The sequence below is a fragment of the Mastacembelus armatus genome, chromosome 19 (genome assembly GCF_900324485.2).
Source record: "Mastacembelus armatus chromosome 19, fMasArm1.2, whole genome shotgun sequence".
Classification (NCBI taxonomy): Eukaryota; Metazoa; Chordata; class Actinopteri; order Synbranchiformes; family Mastacembelidae; genus Mastacembelus; species Mastacembelus armatus.
Window position 1 is genome coordinate 7,712,509 of NC_046651.1, and position 21,868 is coordinate 7,734,376.

At 42.0% G+C, this 21,868-nt stretch overlaps 1 protein-coding gene across 1 annotated transcript in view; it reads left to right on the forward strand.

Annotated features, from left to right (window-relative positions):
• snx29 (sorting nexin 29) overlaps positions 1-21,868 on the forward strand; it is a 102,800-nt gene that overhangs the window by 9,596 nt on the left and 71,336 nt on the right. Inside the window, exons 12-14 of the mRNA XM_026315599.2 lie at positions 3,065-3,128; positions 3,921-4,049; positions 11,357-11,442. Of these exons, the coding sequence (XP_026171384.1) occupies positions 3,065-3,128; positions 3,921-4,049; positions 11,357-11,442 (279 nt within the window). The remainder of the gene's footprint in view (positions 1-3,064; positions 3,129-3,920; positions 4,050-11,356; positions 11,443-21,868) is intronic.

Consider the following 21,868-nt stretch of genomic DNA (forward strand, 5'->3'; position numbering starts at 1 on the left):
AGAGCTCCGTGAGGCACAAGGAAGATGTAAAACAGCAGACCCCTAGATATATGGGTTTGGTGAAAGGATGAATCTAGCATGAAACAATGACATCTTGTTTCGGTGTCAGCTCCTGCAGAACTGAAACGCTGTTTTCCTCTTTCTGACATCCAGCAATCACAGTTCAGGAATCCAACGCGACAAAGGCACAGATACCAATTTCTATGCCTGTCGACACCTCAGTAGAGCAGGATGCAGCACAGCCAAAAGAGATTGTGCATTTTGACTAAAAGAGCGTGACTTTTTCTCGACTTGAAAAATCTTGCTCTCACTCTCTCCGGCTCTATTGCTGTTTGCTCTTCCCGCCTACTCTCATAACCCAAAGCAACAAGTATGGCCACTCTCTCTGGGAGCTGTGCAGAGTTGTTCAGGGGAAACACAGAAAACCACTGATGAAGAAGATGAAGCATGAACAAGCAAGACTCACCACAAGTTATGCCTCCTTAAAGGCAAAGTTTAAAGGGACACGCCAACAAATTCACAACAAAAGTCTGGCCTGACTATTTTTAAACGGAGCCTCTTGTGAGTCCCCAACCTTTATGGAGGCAGAATGCGAGATTGCTTGAGCCTGTTTATTAATTCAGTAATCAAAACCAGGAGTTAATTGGCTCATATGCTGACACAAGTGTGTGATTTGTCCTCCTATGAATAGAAAAATTAGCAGAATATCATAACACCCTGTATATGTCTAGTGGTAAGGATTAGTAAAACCTGCTAATGACAGCGTTTGCTGCAAGATGCAGGATTTTTAAGGCATGCAGGGGAAAGAAAGTGGAAAGTGGTGCAAGCGGAGGTGTTTTATCACAAGCTCTCTCCTGGTGATTTCCATGCAGATCTGACTCTGCGTGAGGCCGAGCCATCCACTGGAGAGTATGGAGTCTATAATTCACAAGGCAACACGATTGCATGGCGTCTATTATTGGAACAATTGAGCTGAAGTGTCTACGTTCCGGTGGGGCGATGCATGCACACACACACACACACACACACACACACACACACACACACACACACACACACACACACACACACACACACACATACACACACTCCCCTCGAAAGGTGGCTCTTACACACATGAGCACAAAGTTTCACACACATTTATAACTGCTCTCTGACACACGCTTGTGCTATCATTTGTCCACGTCCCCCTGTGAGGACTAAGGTGCGCCTGGTTCTCTTGAAGCCCCTAATAGCTTGGCCGTGGCACTTGCTGCGAACGCGTGGTCGGACTGAAGGTCACATTTATTTCTGGCTTGCCGATGTGGAGAACTGAGCTGGAGATAATGGACTTCCTCTTTTCTCCCTTGCTTGCTGTTGTGCTCTTCATCACATCCTCCTCCACCTCTGTCTCTTTCTCCTCCACTCAGCTCAGGCCTGGAGGACACCTAGTAGTGTCTGGGTCTGTGTCGACACCCTACATTAGTTATCCGAGTAGAATTGTGGTCTGTGTGTGTGTGTGTGTGTGTGTAAAATGTGCAACCCAAAGTGCAGGGTAGATTACCTTAACCTTACCATAACTCCTTGTCTCGTGGTTATTTTTGGAAGTCACTGTAACAGCCTAGTTAGGGGTTTGAAACCTTCTTGTGTGAGTGGTGGAGGGCTTTGGCTGTGGATACAGCCCAACTGAAAAGATGTGTTGAGATGCAGCTGATCGTCTTCCTTATCATTTAATCTGTGAATAATCTGATTGTTTACGCAATAAAATGCCAGACAGTTGTCCAGCAGGGGTTCCTGTATGCCAAGGTGTCGATCGATTGGTGTGTTCAAAGCCCCAAAGATAGTTAATGTGTGAGAATAAAAAGCGAAGGAAATTCAAGAAAATTCTCATTGGAGAAGGTCAAACCGGCAAATGATTTGCATTTTTTTCTTTCAAATTGATTGTTTCTTTCAGCACTCGTTAAAAGTCCTCCTAACAAGAATCTGGGTATTGATCCCTGGATAATACCCCCGAAGAAAAAGATAAACCAGGTCTAGACTCTGTCTTAAAAGAAATTAGTTTCATTTTTCATGGTTGAAAAGGTCTGTTTCCAACTCTTTTATGGAGTTACAATAACACCATGAAATATTTTCTAACATCACCTGAATATTTTGGTAAAAACCTAAACATTATGTTGGGTGAAATTACTTTACCAGCTACTGTGGCTGGTAATTTTTCTAGTCCAGCTAGTTACTGACTGACAGTACTAATTATGATTATTTTAACTCTAATGGCTTCTGCTGTATAGAGCATGAGATCCTGATGATCAATAAATTAATGCTAAAATTACAGCAACAGCAACAAGTTCTGCATTGATGGTCAGATACATTATTCAGCTGAACATCCATCCATCCATCCATCTTCTATACCCGCTTTTTCCTGGTTCAGGGTCACGGGGATCTGCTGGAGCCTATCCCAGCTCTCTCTCGGGTGGAAGGCAGGGGTACACCCTGGACAGGTCACCAGTCTGTCGCAGGGCCACATATAGACACACAAAGACAGACAACCTCACACACTCACACTCACTCCTACGGGCAATTTTAGAGTCACCAATCAACCTAACATGCATGTTTTTTGGACTGTGGGAGGAAACCGGAGTACCCGGAGTAAACCCACGCAAGCACAGGGAGAACATGCTCAGCTGAACATAACTGTATGAATAATTCTTATGTATTTCATTGATATCTAGTGTGTGTGTAGCTGATATACATAGTAATGGCCATGTAGAGTTTGTTTTCATACATTAATGATAGCTAGATTAAGGCTAATGGCAGCCAGTGTCTTTCTCACTACTTTTATTTTACATTAGTGCTTTAATAGTAGCTAGCATAAAAGTATGATTAGCAATAAAAATTTGTTTTCTTTGAGTCATATATTATTTCACATAACTTCATCAAAGCTTTTCAGAGATGGAACAAAAGTACATAAGTCCAGCAATTTTGGAGTGAACTTGCTGGAAAGTGAGGTTTTGTCTTTTCTGCAGGGGAAAACAGAAGGTTATTAGTTTTAATGCAGAAGTCTAACCCTGCTCTCTCTGCTCTGCAGTGGAGCTACGGCAGGCCATCGTAGCCATGATGAACAGGAAGGATGAGCTGGAGGAACAAAACATGTACGTTGGATGTATTTTCCTTATCTGCTGCTTGCAAACCCTCAAGCACACACACACACACACACGCACAGTCAAGATATTGCATGACCTTTCTGTATAAATTGTGTCAACTACTTTTCAGTTAATCCAGAGACAAGAGGCTTTTTTTATGCTGAACTGTGGGAGGAAATTGTTGTTCTGTTTTTAGCAATAACCCACCAGACTGTGATTTGTGTTCTGATGGAATGACCCAAAACTCATTTTTATACTTAGAATCATAATTAGTGGGAATCTTCTGCCTAGAGGTATTTTGATTTGTACGAAAAACTGTGATTTGTATTAAATTAACAGCAAAGTAGTCACAGTTGTGTGTTTTATATCAGAGCTGATTGAAATTCACCCAGTCAATTATTACGGCAATTAAGGAGGCTTAATAGTGTTTTCTAATCTGCTGTGTATGAAAACAACATTACCAAAATGTCAGCATTTAGTAGAGACAGGTGACAGATTAAAGGAAAATCCAGCATGAATTGTGTTAGCAAAGTGTTGGGCCACCACGTCTCACCAGGACAGCATCAGTGTGCCTTCACATTGATTCTGCAAGTCTCTGAACTCTACTGGAGGGATTAACAGAGCAACCAGATCCCCTTCACTGAAAGGGATGAACATTCAGATTTTTTTCTTCAGCTTTCATATAGCTGGTGTCTGAAGGCAGACAGTCCGGGCTGGACAAGAGGAAAGTTATGATGTGGTTGGAGTACATAGCTGCATTTTTTTTTTTGAATGCAAAGAGGTATTTCGTGTGTTTGGCAGGTCTCTTCGCAGTCTGCTGGATGGGGAGATGGAGCACTCAGCTGGCCTGAGGCAGGAAACCGATCTGCTGAAGAAGAAGCTGGCGGAGCTGGAGGAGAGACACACAGCCAAGGTCCAGGCACTGGCCAGGTAAGAACCCGCTTAAATTAATAATATCTTTTTCTATATGGAAGTATCAACTATCAACATAGATAGGGGGTGAGACAACATTAATATATTCACCTGTTTGCTTGTGTCTTGATTTTAGGGGAAGTGACTACTAAAATATTTATGTGACTAATTGATTAATCACCCCTGCCTTTCCCCCAAAGAGAGATGGGATATGCTCCAGCAGATCCCTGTGACCCTAAATACCACACAGTGTTTGTGTGAAGTTCTAATCGTTCATTTTCCTGAAAAAATGGGCCAGTTACCTTAAGTTCCTTCCATCTTAGCTTGAACCAAAGCTTCTCCATTAATGTCCAACAAACGTTAAATACGCTTCTTTCTCCACTGACTCTGCTGCTGTTGTTGCTATTGTTTAATATCAGTACGTGCAGCTGGTAAACTGAGTATCTCGGCAGTACTGCTGGGAGAAGTTCTTCCAAAGCAGAGTACAGCGAAACATCGTAGAAAAGCCAGAAGTGTAATCACATGACACCTCAGCAGTTGTGTCACTGGTATTGATGATTAAGTTGTTAAGCCTCACAGACATATACATTATAACTATCTTCATGTCTGTAATTAAAGCTGCTTTGGTGCTGCTGATCGTGTCATTCTGTGCATCACAATTTTACATAAAAATGACATATAATCACCTAATGGCAAGAGCCAGACAGGAATAGCGACTATATTTGTTCAAGTGTCACTGTTAAGTCCATACATCCAGTTGAGTCTGCTCATGATTGTGAGTACAGCAGGATGAACGTGACACAGTCAGACGTTTTTTTCCCCCGTTTGCACTCATTGTGGAGTGTTACATTGCCTTCTGTAAAATCACACACGCACACACATTTATTCCAATAAGTGGCCACCTACAGTTTCCCTGAAAGTGAATTGCGTCACCTCGGATCTACAATTGATTGCCAGTGTGCCAGAAGTCTTCAATTGAACCTCGAGTCCTTTAAATAGAGGATTAGTCATCCTTCAGTGGTCTAAACAGAAGGCCCCAGCAAGTCTGTGCTCAGAGAGTAGCCTTGTACAATAAGTCAAGCCACTAGCTACGATTGATCGAGTGACTCAAAATGAAGCGTGGAGGGGCTGCTGAAGCTGATGGGTTTGTAGTTTTGGACAGAACTTTGCGACAGCTCGTGGAGCTTTTTCGTATGTGAGAGTCTGTGTGTTCACATGGAGCATTTTATTGGAGTAGAAATAGGTACGGGAAAAAATGGTGTGCAAGGAACAAAGGATGTTCTCTCACCTGTCTCACTGTCTCCAGGTGACTGTGACATACAGTGTGTGTTTTTCTGCACAAGCACACATACACACACTCAGACACACTAAGCCTATTCTGTAGTCCACCGCTAAATCTCAAGTGCTGCTTTTCCTTCTCGGTCAAATCTGTCTCGATCAATAGCAGCTATAAATACCACCGAAGGAGCAGCTAGCCACTGAATGAGGGCTAGGGAAGCTGTCAGCATCATTCATTGAAAGAGGCTACTGGCAACGGTTGCTATGTATCCCACAATTCTTTGTGATGTTCCTGCACTGAGGGTGAATAAGGAGCCAGGAAGCCTGACATAAAATCTGACACCAGAGTAACATCTTAACACTTGAAAGGACAGTTGGCTTCCTCATTGTCTGACTCCTGACATGTTTAACTGCTGTTGAGTTAATTGAGATGTTATTTGAGACGGGTTGTTTTATTTGCTCTAACTTTGACGGAAGTTACTTTGCTGCTAGCAGAATTGTTCATGTTGAATGTTTATCTTCAGCACCAGATGGTCCCACTGTTTGAGGAAGATGCTGCCAGTCATCTGCTTATTTTAGTACTTGTCCTTGTAATACTACTTTTATAGTAGAGCAGCACCCAAACCCAAGGAATTGGTGTGTGTGTGTGTGTGTGTGTGTGTCTTGAGCCTGGCTGTATATGTGGGTGGCAGAGGATGAGCGAGCCGCCATAGATAGATTTTGGCTGACGTAGATGCCGGCAGAGGGGAGTGGGCTAAAACAAGCTGCTGCTTACTGAATTACTCAGATGCAAAACTCATATATATTCAGATATTCAGCAGGACCCTTACTCTCATTTCCATGCAAATATAACACAATCATTTGTAAGACCTTTACTCACACATTGACACAGAGCAGCCTACATGCTAGGTTTCAATTTCTCCCAGATTTCAGGAACCCAAGTGCACACACACAAGAATCCCCATGTATGTTCTAATGCATACACTCAAATTGTCTCCAGAGGAAATTCATCAGCTCTGTTCATCACCTAAAATCACGTGTTGCCTGAGAACGTGCAGTTCTTCAGCAGTGATGTGTGTCTGTTGTTAAACTGTTGGTTTTCCTGGTAACAACGTTATTGACTGAACAATTAATGATCAGCATTGTAATGGAATCACTGTTGATGCTCTCACAACATATTTACACCCAAGCATGTTGTGAGAAACTGGTCATTAGTAATAAGTATTGGCATAGAGTTGGGTTACACCCCCGACTGGTCACCATACAGACAGAAAAGCACTCACATTCACATCTATGAGCAATTTAGACCTGAGCCCCACCTACATGTCTTTGGACTGTGGGAGGAGAAAACCCTGCAAACTTCACACAGAAAGGCCCCGGGTTTGAACGGGATTCAAATCCAGAACCTTTATGCTCTGAGGCAACAGCGCTGACCAACACTCCACCATGCTTCCTGCAATCACATTAATCTGTCTGTTAATATATCTACATTAATATGTCTATTATCTCATTAAATGCTAATGCACTTCCTATAGAAAACCAGCTAAGCTTTCTTTTATGTTGACATTGAAAAAAACATGGAAAAAAATAGATGCCAAAATAGATGTTCAAAACCAAAATAGTCTTGATCTGAATGTCAAACCCTCAAACTTATTCTCTCAAGGATAGCATTTAACACACACACACACACACTTTGTCTTTCCCCCACAACCATTTCTTGTCCCCCTTTATGGACAATAGTTGACAGAGCCAAAAGCAGGCCTCTCACTGCAGGAAGGCAGCCAGCCGTGTGGGCTCAGGCCAGGAAGTGGTACCTTGTCACTGGTAGAGGGGGCGGTTGGACAGGCGGACACACACACACATACACACAAAACGAACGAGAGCAGATGCCTTTTTCTTAACTGGCAGAGCTGTCGTCTTTTCTCCAGGCTGGAACGGTGGATCTCTAAGATGTGGCAAAGAGAGCGGTTGAGGAGTTTTGCCTCGTTTACTTGGTGGGAATGTTTAGGTGCTGTTTTCTTTCTTTGGGGAAGTCAGTTATTTCACTCTGTCTATAGGGGCTGTTTCCCTTCAGTACTGAAGTTTTAACAACCTGGCCCTGCACCCCCATAGCCTTGTGCCTGAGTGTGGATGTGTATATATAGTGTTTGTGTTTATACAGCTTATTGAGCCTTTAGAAGTGTGACACAAGAGCGAATGCTTGAAGTATTTTTTTTTTTTTTTTTATTTAAGAGGAGAAAATTGCACTCAGGAGCATTAACCCAACATCTGAGGTGTCTCTCTCGCTCTCTGTCTGAAGTCAGACATCTTTGTAGCTCTCATTTACTACTTCCAAACAAACCAGAGCGTACCTGAAGAATATCCAATTTCACTGTGTTTATTGCACATTAAGACGACTACCAAGGACAGGGATAATAAAGAAAAGGGTGGAGGGGAATGAACAAGAGGGAGGAAAAAAAAATCACCACAGGGCTTTGACTAAAATTAAGTAATAACTGCATGTAGTTTAAGTCTAATATTTTCTTTTGACATACTTTTTTCTTCTTCTTTAAGAGAAGTATCTCAGTTTTCAGCGTTTATTTAATATTTGTTTAATATAAAACATGCTCAAACTTTAGATTCTTAACTCTGACTTTCATAAAAAAAAAATTACAATTTCTTTATCTCTGAAATACACACTGATTCTTTTTCTTTCACAGCCTCCTACGTTTGCACACAGACCCGTTAAAGTTTCTTTAAATCTGTCTCTGAGGCAGTCGGCCTCTCCTTATCTTCTGTTTCATTTGCGCACAAAAACAATCAATCACAAACTCTCCTATAAATCCTCTTACACACTCCTCTCACTTCTGTCTCTTCCTCACTTGTCTCTTACATGGAAGAAGATGAGATGACTTCAACAGTTTTATTAACCGACATAGTTAATAGACTTATTATCTGAGCAAGCCTTCATTATAACAGTATTTCTGGGTCAGACTATTACCCTTAATGAGAAAACAGCTTGTGCCTCTTCCCACATCAGCTGGATGAAGGATGCAGTGTCTCCAGCAGAAATGCACAGCAAGTATTTCGCTTTCGACATACATTTAAAACTTTACTGTCCCTTAAGCCAGAGAAGACAAACATTTCAGATGAGTTTCAGACGCTCCACATTTCAACTGATCCAACGTTCACCAGAAGCAAAGCCTGAAACTGTCTAATGTCTTAATGTTGTCTGCAGAGAGCCAAAGAGGCAGTTTCTTGCTACAGTATTGGTGTTGAGTAGATTGAACAATGTTGTCGCTCCCAGGGGACATGGTAGTTTTAGTGTGGCATGCATCATTCACATGGGTCTCAATGATACTTGTTTATCTAAATGAGTTTGTAAGGATGGACACGCCAGAGGCATTGATGGAGTGAATGCAGCCTGGACATCCAGGATTGCAGCATTAGCAGATATTTTAGCTAGCACTTCACACTTGTTCAGATGTCTGGACACAATATCAACATCGAATATGCCAGGCTACTGACTAATGTCCAGATGTGTAATGCATAATTCAACAGGGCACAGAACAGGAATTATGTAATAAGCTAAAAGCTCTCTAATAAAGCCTTTTACATAGTTTACATCCTTTTATACAAATGAAGACTTTTCAGTGAACTTTGACTGTGTGGAAATCATTCGTCATGATTCAGTATTTCAGAGAGCTGAAAACCATCATTTGGCATCCACAGTATAGAACTGAGCTACTTTCATAATCCCAGTGCTGGATATAGCATCCAGTCAGAGGATCAGAGTTATATTTTCTGAAGACTACGTGCGAAGTGGACACATGTACTGTATAGCACTTGTGTGCACTGCTGTGGCCTCTTTCTGTGTGAGGCCTAATGTAGCACACAAGACCAAACTATTAACACAGTAACGTTTGCTTAAATAATGTTTTAACCTGGGCTTCAGGTGTTAAGGCCAGTTGACTCACATTTTATGCAAATGCTGTAATCTACCATCTGGTTTAACAACACAAAATCTTTGTTAGTGAAATAAGTTGCTTCTGAATGTATGCGTACCTCTCGAAGCCCAGACATAATCGCACACACTTAGAGTAAGTGGTGTGTTTTAGCTATAATTTAATCAGGCTGGAGCATAGTCTGGGCCGCCTGGTGGTTCTGATAACGACAAACTGGACAGCTCTTTGGAGAGCTTGTCATGTGGATTCAGGAGGTCTCCCAGCAGGTGCCTGTTATGTTGCTTGGGAGAGAGGGCTGATAAGGAGGGCACCAAAAATTACCCATGGTGAATGAGGAGTAGGGGCCGGTGGGAGACGGGTGGCTAAGCAAGACAAAGGCTGTTAAATTTAACTGCCAAGGGCATAAAGCCACACTCCAACTCTGATTGATTTCCTCCCCACAGTCAATGATGTTCAGCCAGTTACGGCTTGTAAAGAAACTGCCTCTGTGTCTCGCTCTTTCTTTATCACTGTCTCTTCGGCCTCAGTCCAACACACACACACACACACACACACACACACACCACCACTGCTTTGAGCAGTGCTAATGTGGGGTTGCAGCTTCAGTGGGCTGTACCTCTGACCCTGTTTACACATTACGCATTAACCTGTGCCTTCTACCCAGAGTCTTTTATCTGATGGATTCTATTTAAATGTGCTCTTGCGGTGCATTTCTGTGATGTTTAACACTCAAATCTAGTTTTGTTTTGCTGCTTCTTTTACTATAGCAAAAGTATACTATAAAAAGTATTTTTGTTTCACTTACTTATAAATTCATCCCAAATACGTGGTCAGATCTTCATCTAAGTTGTTATAAACAAATGGACTCTATGTTAACTAATAGCACAGAAATCATTGTACTGTTCTTGCCTGTTCTGCCTGTTGCAGTCAGACAGTCAGAGACTTTAACCCGACAGAGATGCTGTGGAACGAGCTCAAAGAGCCGTTCACACCAGACATCTGCGTATTGCCCATAGATGTGACTTAGATGAAGCTCAGATCACATTTTAATGCAGAAAACCAGATAAGTCCAAGAGGTTCTCATACTTTCTCTTGGTTCTGTATATGGAAGAGATTAAAAAAAAAACTTTTACTCTGCAAAACTTTCTTGAATACTGTGCATACAGAAAGCTCCTTACAGCCTGTGAATGTTGATATGAGCATTACCCAGACAATAATAATTATGTGCTTTTCAGCACTGCACTTTAGAATGTTCTCCCAGATGTTTGTGCAATATTTCCTTCCCTTTTATTTCTTTCTGGTATGACTTTATATTGTTAATTTTATTTCCTGCCTGCTCTCTCTCTTCACATACCTTCAGTATATGGGATATTTGAGTTTCTACAAACCGACAGCTACAATTAACTTAATCGACAAAACACAGGTGTACATTTGATGTCCTTGTAAGATACGACTTCTCTTTAGTCAAAATGTTTACCCTGAAGAAATTCCACCAACTGAACATTGTAATTCAGTATGTGGACATCTGAACAGCTCGTACCAGACCCATGGGCGTTAATGTGCCGTAATAACTGTCTTAACTATAATGGGAAGGTTAACTATAACATTTTGGAATTTGGAATTTTTGCCACAAAACACTCTCTTGTTAAAAGCATCGCTGTAGCGTAAAGATTTCTATTAATAGGAGGTAAGAGACATAACTCAAAGAAGAACAACCCCAACCCAAAAGATGTTCGTGTGGCTCTTGTATTTGTTCTTTGTTTTGATGCGGCCTGGTGAACCGACCACACGTCTAACACTGTGTTATGTATGTAAACAACTTCCGGTCACTGGTTGTATAGGAAGATATACACGTGGATGTGCATGGCACCAACTTGCCATTGACGCAGTCATCAGATGGATATTTTGTCTAAATGCAAAACTCCTATCTGTTATGTAAGCTGTGTGTGTGTGTGTGTGTGTGTGTGTGTGTGTGTGTGTGTGTGTGTGTGTGTGTGTGTGTGTGTGTGTGTGTGTGTGTGTGTGTGTGTGTGTGTGTGTGTGTGTGTGTGTGTGTGTGTGTGTGTGTGTGTGTGTGTGTGTGTGTGTGTGTGTTTTTTACAGGGAGAACGAGGTCCTGAAGGTCCAGCTGAAGAAGTACGTGGGAGCAGTACAGATGCTGAAGCGAGAGGGGAGCCAGGGCAATGACGGTAAACCACACACAGACTCTGCATCATTATGAACTAATATTAGATTTCATATCTGTGTCCCAGTCCATCTATTTTGCTACCAACAGAAACACACACACACACACACAGAAAAATAAGGTCATCATCAGTTTCCTCCCAGATCAGTTGGGATGCATTTCTCAGAGGCTCAGGTGACTGACATGTGCTTGTGTGGTGTGAAGCCCTGTCAAACGGAGTGAGCCCTCCTTTGTTTTTAGTTTTTGGGGAGATTCGATAACTTTGACTTTGTTTTCCTGATGCCGGGGGATTCAAGCGGTGCTCTGTGTAAAGACTGGGGAGATAAGCCCCTGCTGTATCAACGGCAAATAAAATGAACATGGCAGATTATAGGGCCACATAATGGCTAATTGCATTTTGGGGGATTGAAGGGAGAGTTATCTGTGACTCCCTGAAGGGTTTATGTGTTTGTGAAGGGGTTTTGTGTGTGTGTGTGTTTTTTTTTTTTTTTTTTTTTGTGTGAGACATAGAGGTAAAGAGAAAAGTAAAACTTTTTAATAAAAAAATTATTGATGTTTGAATTATTTATTATCTTCATAAACACCACAAGACAAACAAGCATATTTCGGTGGTAGAACCGCAACATAATGCCAGCTGCTTACTTCTATTACAAAAGACACGTGGATTTAGATGATTGCATTCTTTATTATTTGTTGTTAATGTTCCAATTTATTTCACCATGATGTCTACCTGATACAAACATGGCCACGTCAATAGAACAAAGTCCACCAGTGCAGGAAAGGTTAAGTGTTGATAAGAGAAGCATTACTAAGTGGGTTTAACTGTAATTTCTTTATTTTATAAATTCACATCGTAGTAACACTTATTGTCCAATCCTGCTGTGATGATTGATGGGTAATTTACCTTTTTCTCTACAAAATATGTTTGACTGTTGGCAAAAAACCGTACGGTGTGACCTTTTGTGCTTGTTGCTTTGTTTCAGGACTTAACTCGATGAGTATGGCGTTGTTATTAATGATCAGAATAATGGCCAAAGATTCATGCTGTGTGAAACTGAAATTTCCCTTTAGCACGCAAAAAATAGTCAGATACAATAACTGGTTCACCCAATGATAAAAAAAAAAAAACTGTAGTCTTTTCACTTCTATATCTTTTGTAAAAAAAAAAAAAAAGATGAACTTATTCAGGAGAGTTCAAACAGTCTTGACAAGAGCGTTGACAACCCCCTGCTTGTTACCCAGGCACAGACCTGTGCTGTCTTGGCCTGCAACAGTGTCATGTTTAAAACATCACAGTCGCTTCACGTTTCATCTCTCTGGTTCCTGGCAATTACTGCGTTCAGCCTGTCAAACATGGCCACCTGGACTGCTGACACCACAGAGCACGGCAGCGGGGAGCACTGAGGGTGGGATGTGATTGGAGGAAGAAATGCTGATTCCCTTACACATGAAAACAAGTGTATTATCTGGAAACTGCCATCACCCGGCTCAACCCTATAGTCTTGACAAATGTGCTCTGGTTTGTCGTTGTGCTTTTCTCTTTGGGGTTTTGTGGATTTCTCATTTGTTTTTCTTTTTTTCCACTCATTTTGCCTTTTTACACATGATCTTTGTCACTCATGTCGACTTTTCATCCTTCCATCATTTGCACCTTTTTGCACCTTTTTTCATGCCCTCTTGTTTTTCTCTCTCCTTCCATCCTGGCTCCCTTCATTCTGACAGGCGTAGTAATTCCCTCTCCGCAGTGGCGTCTAAATGATTTCATCCTTCTTCGCCTCTGTCTTCTTCTGCTAATGATACGCCTGGTTCCATCATACTTTGATGCTGACTACCAGAGTCTGCTGGAATGTGTGTGTGTGTGTGTGTGTGTGTGTGTGTGTGTGTGTGTGTATGTTGAGAGCAGCAGAAGAGGAATAATGTGTGAGCAGTTTAGGGGATGTAAAAATCGAGGGTTAAAATTTAAAAAAATGACGAGGATGAATTGATGCACAAGCGGCCCTTTTTATGTGCTGTCGGTACGCTTCCCTGTGACGAGTGCGCTGCCTTTCTGAAACCCCTCCTGTCTAATGATAGCGCTGCAGACGTGATCTCTGGAACGCTCCTCAGGCGCTGTCAGCCCCACTGACATCCCACAAAAGACTGTTCTCCCTTCCAACTGTTTCAGCAGAGTGGTAATTATTGGTTCCTGCGTTGATGCTGTCTATCTATGTTTGTTTGGGGGGGATTTCCCCTCTCTGCTTTCCCTTGCACGTGAGCGAATAGTATGTTTGTGTTACTGTGTGTTTATACAGTTTGAGTGTGGATTGAAAGTCATATTACATGCTTGAATCCAACCTGAAAGTCCTCTAAAGCAGAAGACGGGATGTACATACACTTTTCTTGTCACAGTATCGTAGCTCCGGTTTGCGTAATCTCAAAGTGAGTCATACTTTAAAAACATGGGTATGCATCTTTGTGCGTTTGTATTGTTATGTGTGTACGTCATTAGGAGGAGCCATTAGTCGAACCCCAGAGGACTTGTAGTGTAGTCAGTGACAGTCATGTTTACTGTAAGGCAGAGTTAGATGAAGAGAAATCTCCAGGGAGAGACACTGAGCTGCAAAGGGAATTTATACCACACAATAACCCAGATTTTCACAGTTCCTCTGGCTCTTAAGGGTCCTTGACAATTTGTTCAAACGTAATTAGTCTATAAAAGTTTTTTTTTTCCCCAACATAAAATGGTGACCTTGAAGTGCACTAAACGATTTCTCAAATGAATCGAAATTATGCAAGTCGTCTGCCTACCTGCAGTTTTTATTATACTTGACTAAATGTTAGGACATCAGTGCCTTTCAATGTCTTTCTAATAAACTCTCCGTAGTTCAATCTGACATTGATGCCTGACAGTTTGTGCTTTGGATGGGAAGACGTGTATTATGTGAGACAACCCAAATATGGCTTTTAATCCAGACGCTGTATGTTTGCACACAGTTTCATCATTTTACTACTACTTTATCCAGAACAGACCCAGACTTGCACAAACTCATTTTCAATGAGGGTAATGAAAGGGACTGGCATGTAGTCAGAGTGGATCTATGTTGACCTGGACCAAAGTGCAGTTAAATCAAGAGCACATACATAGAACACCAATAAGGATTTTAAAAAGCATGGGATCCACTTGGGGGTATATTCATGCTGTATTGTTACATAGACCATGATGTCACAGGTGGACCCATTAAACAACACTACTTGATCCCATTAAACTGAGGTAAATGAAGGTATCATTTTGTCCTGGCCTTACTTGTTTCATGGGTTGGGTCCCACAGTTTGTGGGAAACGTTTGGTCATTCGAGCACTTGCACCCGACCTTGATACAGAACTCTGGTTGTTGTTACGGCAAATATCACTGTTTAGCTTTGCTCTGTTTGGCCCAGCGTCAGGGGCTACCCGATGAAGGTGCTATCTTGCAAACAAATATTATCCCTATTCATTTCCAGTGGCCACACTGGTGTTCTTGTGAATGTGACAGCTCTGTACGTAGACTCTTTGTGTAGAAAGTGTATGAGGTGTGGGAGTCCACTGACTTAAGCGAGGTGAGTCTGTGAGAAACAGTGAGGGTTACAGACAGTAGGTGCTTATGATAGAGTGCTGTTGTCTGAAGTCAACTGGGTCCATGATACAGGGTCAGGATTGGAACTGGGGCATGGGAAATGACTGGATAAAAGAAACATTAGTTTTCCCAGAGAATCCAAGCTGTCTTGGCCTCGGTGGAAGCTCTCTGTCTCTCTTTGTGGTGATAATGTTTCAAGGCATTTCATTCTCTCAGGAGAAGTTTCAACGACTGGCTGCTTGACCGGCTGGTCCTTGACTGACTTCTTTACCTGGGGGATTGATTCCCCAAGGGGACGGTCACTAAACCTGGGGAAACAGCTTTCACCTCCTCCCTCTCAGATGGCTGATTGCTCAGTGCAGTCAGCTGAAATTGGCCTGCAGTGCTGTATATAAAAGAGATTGTCCTGCCAGTGGTAGGCTAGGGATCAGGAGTTATTAACCTGTTAAGTGCTGGCTGGGCATGCTGGGGACACTCGAGGAGATCGATATAGGGTCAGAGGCCAGGAAGTCTGGCAAGATGGTATTCCCTCTCTTCCATTTTGTGGCCAAGAGCTCCATGATATTTCTATTGCTTCTAGATTTTATCTGTGCAGTCCATCACTGCTTTCCATTAAGGCTGTTTTATTTTTGTGGAACCTGCAAAAATGGGAAGGAGTGACCTTAGGATATAAAAAGGAAAGAGGATTAGCTTTGTTTGTTTAAACCATTGCCATTCCCTCACTTTTCTTTTTCTGCTTGTGTTTATGACCTTATATTTTTTTTTTCTGAATAACCTCCAATAACCTCAGACTACCTGAGGTGTTGCTGTGGACCAGAGTTGATCTGTGATTTTCCTCGTCTTTATTTTTGGCCTGAAAATAACTTTGACTTTTGAAGTATGTTCGTGCTAGTCCTATGTAGGTTGTATTACTATTTCTTCAAACGTTTCCCCAGTTTTGGTGCTTGTGTATGTGTAAATACATTCAGTTGAAACCCATCCCTGTTCATTTTCTCCTGTGTTTTCCTCACCAGGATTAAACGTGAACCACGGCAGACCGGTACTTTCATTCATTCTGCTTTTTTTTTCCTGTCACTGCGTATGCGTTTAGTTCGACCATAAATAAACCCGCGGCAGACAGCAGCTTAATCATCTCCAATAAGGAAATGGATTACATGGCCGTTTAAAACCCAATAAGCTTTCCTCGTTGTGCCGTGGTCTCCCCTGCTTCCTCTGACAGCCAGTGGCCTAATGAGTGAATGAGAGGCATTTGTCACCACTGCCTGCCCTAATAGGTGTGTGTGTAACTTATTCATTGCACACACAGATCTGGGTGTATTGCCCCTCTGCGTGCACCACATTGCCCTTGTAGTGCCTTCGGGAGGTCAAGCCATCCTGCTCCATGGTGCCCGGTGTGTGTGTGTGTGTGTGTGTGTGTGTGTGTGTGTGTGTGTGTGTGTGTGTGTGTGTGTGTGTGTGTGTCTGTGTACATGTGTGTGCTGGTGCATCCTGTGTTTTTGTCTATGTGCACAAACCTGCCTGGTATATGCATAAACACGTGAAGGTGTGTCTGCTTGTTGGGATGTGTGTAGCCATATTGTTTTGTGGGACATAATGTGGACGTAATGTGTGTGTGTGTCTGTGTTAATATGGAGGTGGATTTTCATTACATGTTAACTGATGAGTAGCTGAGTGTGTTTGGGGGTTAATGTGAGAAAAGCAGGTCACGGCGGTGAGAGGGGAGTCATTATTAAACAAATGTGTGGAGGTATGTGTTTTGTCAGAGCAAATGTGCATATGTATGCATGTTCACATACTGTATTTGTGTTAATTGTTTTTTAGAGTCCCATGTCCCCTTGAGTGTAGGTGAGACACAGTGTGTATGGAAGTGTGTGTGTGCGAGGGGCCTAAATTAAACTGTGCATTAGCGGCTGTAGGTGGGTATGAAACTATTGTAACTGGTGTGCAAGTGGTTTATGTTATAAAGTTATTTACGTCCCGGTAGGCCGACGGTAAAAGAGCAAATGATGAGTCATACTCTGTGAGAATTGAGTTTAATTGTGGCCACGCATTTAGCCGCAGGCTCAGATCATAACAAGAGAAGCTGGACAGCAGCTCACATTGTTTAGCCTCTCAGGTCTTAATCCAACAGATTGGGCATGTTTACCAGCTCAGAGGTGTGAGGGACTTTCATTTGTTCGGCACAGGGGGGTCCTTTTGTGTGCATTCACAGCTATGAATTCAACAGACAGTGTTTATTTACCTGGCATAAGAGAGGTGACATCCCATATTGCTTGTCACAGGTGGGGCCAGGTGGTCAACGCCCGAGTGTGGTGTGTGTATGCGTGTGGATTTATGCGTCTGCGGCGTCATATCTCACAGGCGGGACCATGTGGGCGCAGCAGGGGTGTGTGAAAGATTTCATCACCTGGACGGATCAGTGTTAATGAACATTTTAATCATCTCGCTAAATGCCAGAGCCTGCTGGGTGTCATCACGTCCGCCTTTCCCAGAGATAAATATGGAAAAGCTCAGAGGGAAGCACTCCAGCCGAGTGTAGATTCCCATCTGATGCGTCTTTTGGCTCTCAGGCATCTAAACCTTAACATTTGTTTGACTCGTTGCCATTCAGTCACAATATTTGAACGGATAATGCCATTTTTACTTGCCTGTCACTGCTAGCTGTTAAAATAGGTCACAAAGTAAAATATAAATACATATGCTTTTAATATAACAGTGAAGTTTTTTTTTAAATGTTTTTATTGCTCGCTCTGATAGCGCCGTTTCCCCATTAGTATGTTTCACAAACCCATGTAAAATATTCAAAATTATGTTGCAGTTACATGCCATATGAAACAAATTACCCTTGCAATTCCAATTCCAATTTTTTAACAACACCATGGCAAGATCATATCATCATCTGAATCACTGACTTGATATGTTTTCCAGTTTTTAATTAATTTTCTTTAATAGTGTTCTGGGTTTGAGGTCTTCATTAATATGCTGTATGCACATTCACTTTGTTGAGCTTATGAAGATCCAATTTGCTTATTGTCAGATCAACCTTTGTATTTTATTTTTATTTATTTATTTTTTTTATTGTTTACATTGATTGCCCACAAACTGTTTATGGTCTATTGTTATTTATACTGTATTTTATGGATTTTAATGTATGTTTGTTTCATTTTAAAGTGCTGATGTGTTCAGCTTTGTGAGTGGGTGTTACAGCCTGTGGCTTAAGCACAAAGCTGTGGTTTTCCACATTGTGTCTGTGGAGAGAAAGCCCTCTGACGTCCTTCTCTGCCTTTCTCTGGCTGTCTACTGTCTCATGGTTGATGACCTTTGACCTCTCCTTAGTGAATGCTGTGAAGAACTTTAGCCTGGTGTTTATTTGGACTCTTGTCCATGTTCGTTGAATTTTTTTCTTGGTACATTAGGTTATTTAGCTGTAGCTGCGCATGGTAAAAAAAAAAAGAGAGAGAAATACTGAAAATATTTTTCCTGACAGCCAGTTGTGGCTGACATTATTGTCTGCATTAGAATGAAAACCCATGAGCTGCACCTTTACCCACAAGTGTCAGTTCCTAAGGGACTTGTCAGGGGAATCTGTCATTGTCTCAGTTAGCATTTTATAAATATATTCCCTGTATTGAAAGAGTGTCACGCAGTGTGCCATGCACTTGCCCAGATGAGGAATCTGAGAGATGATGTTTTTTCAACCAAATCATCGTCATAAAGGATCTGAGGTGAGTTTACACAGGCAAGGAGGGTTTTTCAAGCTTTCAGACGACTGAGGCTTTATGTGTAATATTTGAGAGCAACTCAGTTTAAGGAGGACGGTTCTAATATTTGCACTTGTTCAATCCTTTCGAAGCTCCGTAATGGAGTGAGGTGTCCATTCCTGAGACTGGATTAGGTACAGAGAGATCAGCTATGAGTCTGAAGAGGGAGCAGACAGAGGGAGTGGGAACTCATCAGGTGATGCATCTGGAGGTTTCACCTCTTTTCTTGCCTCAGGGTGTTTCTGAATCCACACTTAAACATACACACACACACATATCTTCAGGCTATTGCTCTAACTGGTACCCAGAATCTCAAGTTGCATCATACTAACTCACAACCACACAGGTTTAACCAGCATACACTCTCTCTTTTTAACGTTTCCTTTTCTTCCCCTCCTTCTCTCCTCATCTGCTTCCCACCACTATCTTGAGAGTGATTACATCTGGTCTCAGCGCCCCCGCCTGCCTGCCTCCCAGCCAGTGTAGGGACTGGTGCTGTATTAGCAGAGGCCCAGCTAGTCATTTACTGCATGACTGCCCGCGCTGATGATAACGCAGCACAGACTTACTTTAGCATGCTGGCTGGTGGTGTGGGGACTAAACGGTCTGGGGTGCGGTGAGCAGATGTCGGGGACAGAGGGATGACACGATGCCCGCTTGTTATGGCTGTTGTTTTACTTTGACACATGTATTTGCCGAGGCGATGTGTGGAACAGCCGTGAAGTGGTGTGAGAGTCGGGTGTATGCATCAGAAGGTACAGAAGGAGAGCTTGAGGTTTAAAGTGTGTGTTTGTAATCACAGAAGGACAGTTTGATGTTGTCTGTGCACTTGTTTAAAGGGGGCGGTTTTTAATCACAACAGCAGCTGTATGTCGGATACCTGCGGCAATCCCACTGATTTGCACACCTCCTCTCACAGTCTTCGCAGTGCACCCTGGGTGGGAGGTGGAGGCTTACGAACCCGTTTTAGCAGAAATGATGCCATTGGCTCCATTTGACTGAGGGGAATATTAATCAGAGTTGATAGGATTTAGTCAACCTACATGGTGTCCCACACATGGAGGTGATAATGAAATTGTTGGAGCATCTGTCTCTGTTGTCCTTTCCCCTGTGGGTATTGTCCTCTCATGCTAGATCTTAGGTATGTACAGGAAACTTCTAGTTATTTCTCACCTTGACTTTGTCTTGTTATCATAAGGGATAATTCCTCACTAACATAAAACTGCTGTAGTTGCATAAATATATAATTAATATGCTGTATGTGATGAGGTTTTCCACTTCAGAAACAGCAAAATGGAGTTTCGTTGCTGTAACATTGTGTTTAATTTGAAATGGCATCATCTGAAAAATGGAGATCCACCAGTAACTAACTAGCATGAACCACAAATGAACAGCAGCAGATGTTGTCCAATTTTCAGAAGTAGACTTTAAATCAGTTTGAATATAAGTAAGTAATTTTGATGTTTATTGCTGCAGACAGCTGACGTCTGTGGAATCCCTGTTATGTTAAACGTTTTCAATGCCAGGTGGAAAATATTAAAACCTGCTAAACAGCTTCATAAATACCACTTGTGCGGTCTTGTCTCCTTAGGTGTTCTCATTTTCTTGACACTGCTGCTGTGATGAAGTGAATATACAGCGATTAGTTAATCACTGTCAGTGAGACAGATCGTAAGACGAACTTAACTAAACTGTGGGAAACAGTTTCCCTCAGGTAGGATGTGTCCCAAGGATCAATCTGAAATTTGTGCCAGTCACTGATGGTTCAGCAGCTCCTGCAGCATTTGTTGCTGCTGTTGAGCATCTAACATCTAACGTTAAATCATTAGCTATTTGAACATACTTTTATTTTCCCATCGTCCACTAAGAAGGATGTGTTTGTCAGCTCTGTGTGACCACATTTTTGATTTCTGTGTGATCTGAAAAGCTGACAAGCTTTTAGGGGCTAAATGCAGCAAAATGAATGTAACAGTGAAAGATTTAATTTGTGTAGCGGTGTACATATTTGAAAACTTGAATCCCTTGGAAATTAGGAAGGCATATTGTTGATAAGACTAATAAGCATTGTCAATATCGGTACCGTTACAGACAAACAATATTGTTATCTATAGAACCAAGTCAGCAGCGTGGCTAAAAACAGATGGTTTTGAATGCTTTTGGGCTGAAACGCTTCAGTTCTCCTTTGCTCTGCTGAATTTCACTGGAGTCCTTGTAAACTCAAAGGGAGATAACTGTGCAGTGACATAAATCATCACGATCGGAATTGGTTTGTGCAATGGCAGGAACAAAAAAAAAAAAAAAAGCCAAGTTTGAAAACTAATATCTTAATAATCCTCCTGGTTTTATCCAGAGTAATTTTCAGTGAGTACAGACGGATGAACTTCTGTTCTTTCATCAGTGTCAGTGAGATTACAAGCAGACAGTACAAGGACTACAAAGGTCAAAGCCACAATGCCATGACAAATTACTGCGACCAGAGCATCTTCATGTAAGAGTGCTAAGAAGAGAGTAAGTGCTATGAAAATAAGAGCCACACAGGGAAAGGCATTACAATTTACTATGCTCACCAGCGTTCCTGTAATAGTAATAGTAATAATAATAATAAATTCAGTTTTGAGTGTTTTTTAAGGACCCTAAGGATGCTGAGCAAAACAAAAGAAGTCTCTAAACATGTGGGAGAGATCTGTGTTGTGTCTCAGCTTGATTTTCAGTTTTATTGTCCTTTTTTTTGGAGCACTGCTGAGATTTGTATAGAAATGTTTAGTGTCTTACATAGATCACCATCCGCGTTCTTTTGGAGAGTTTTTATTCGAAACCCCATGGAGCCTTTGTGAAGCCGCCGCCACCAGCAAATCTATACGTCTTTATCGCCGCCTCAAAGCCTGTTTCACACCTCGCACTGAATCACCATTGTATTCCTCTTCCTCGTGTATGTGTGTGCTTGACTAACGTCTGGGTATTTAGTTTGTTCATGTGCTGGGTGATAACATCCCAGCTACATAAACAACTTCTTATGTGCCATGGCGCACTGCTCTCTGCTCTTTCAAAGAGCTGGAGGCTTAAGACGAGAGCTTTGG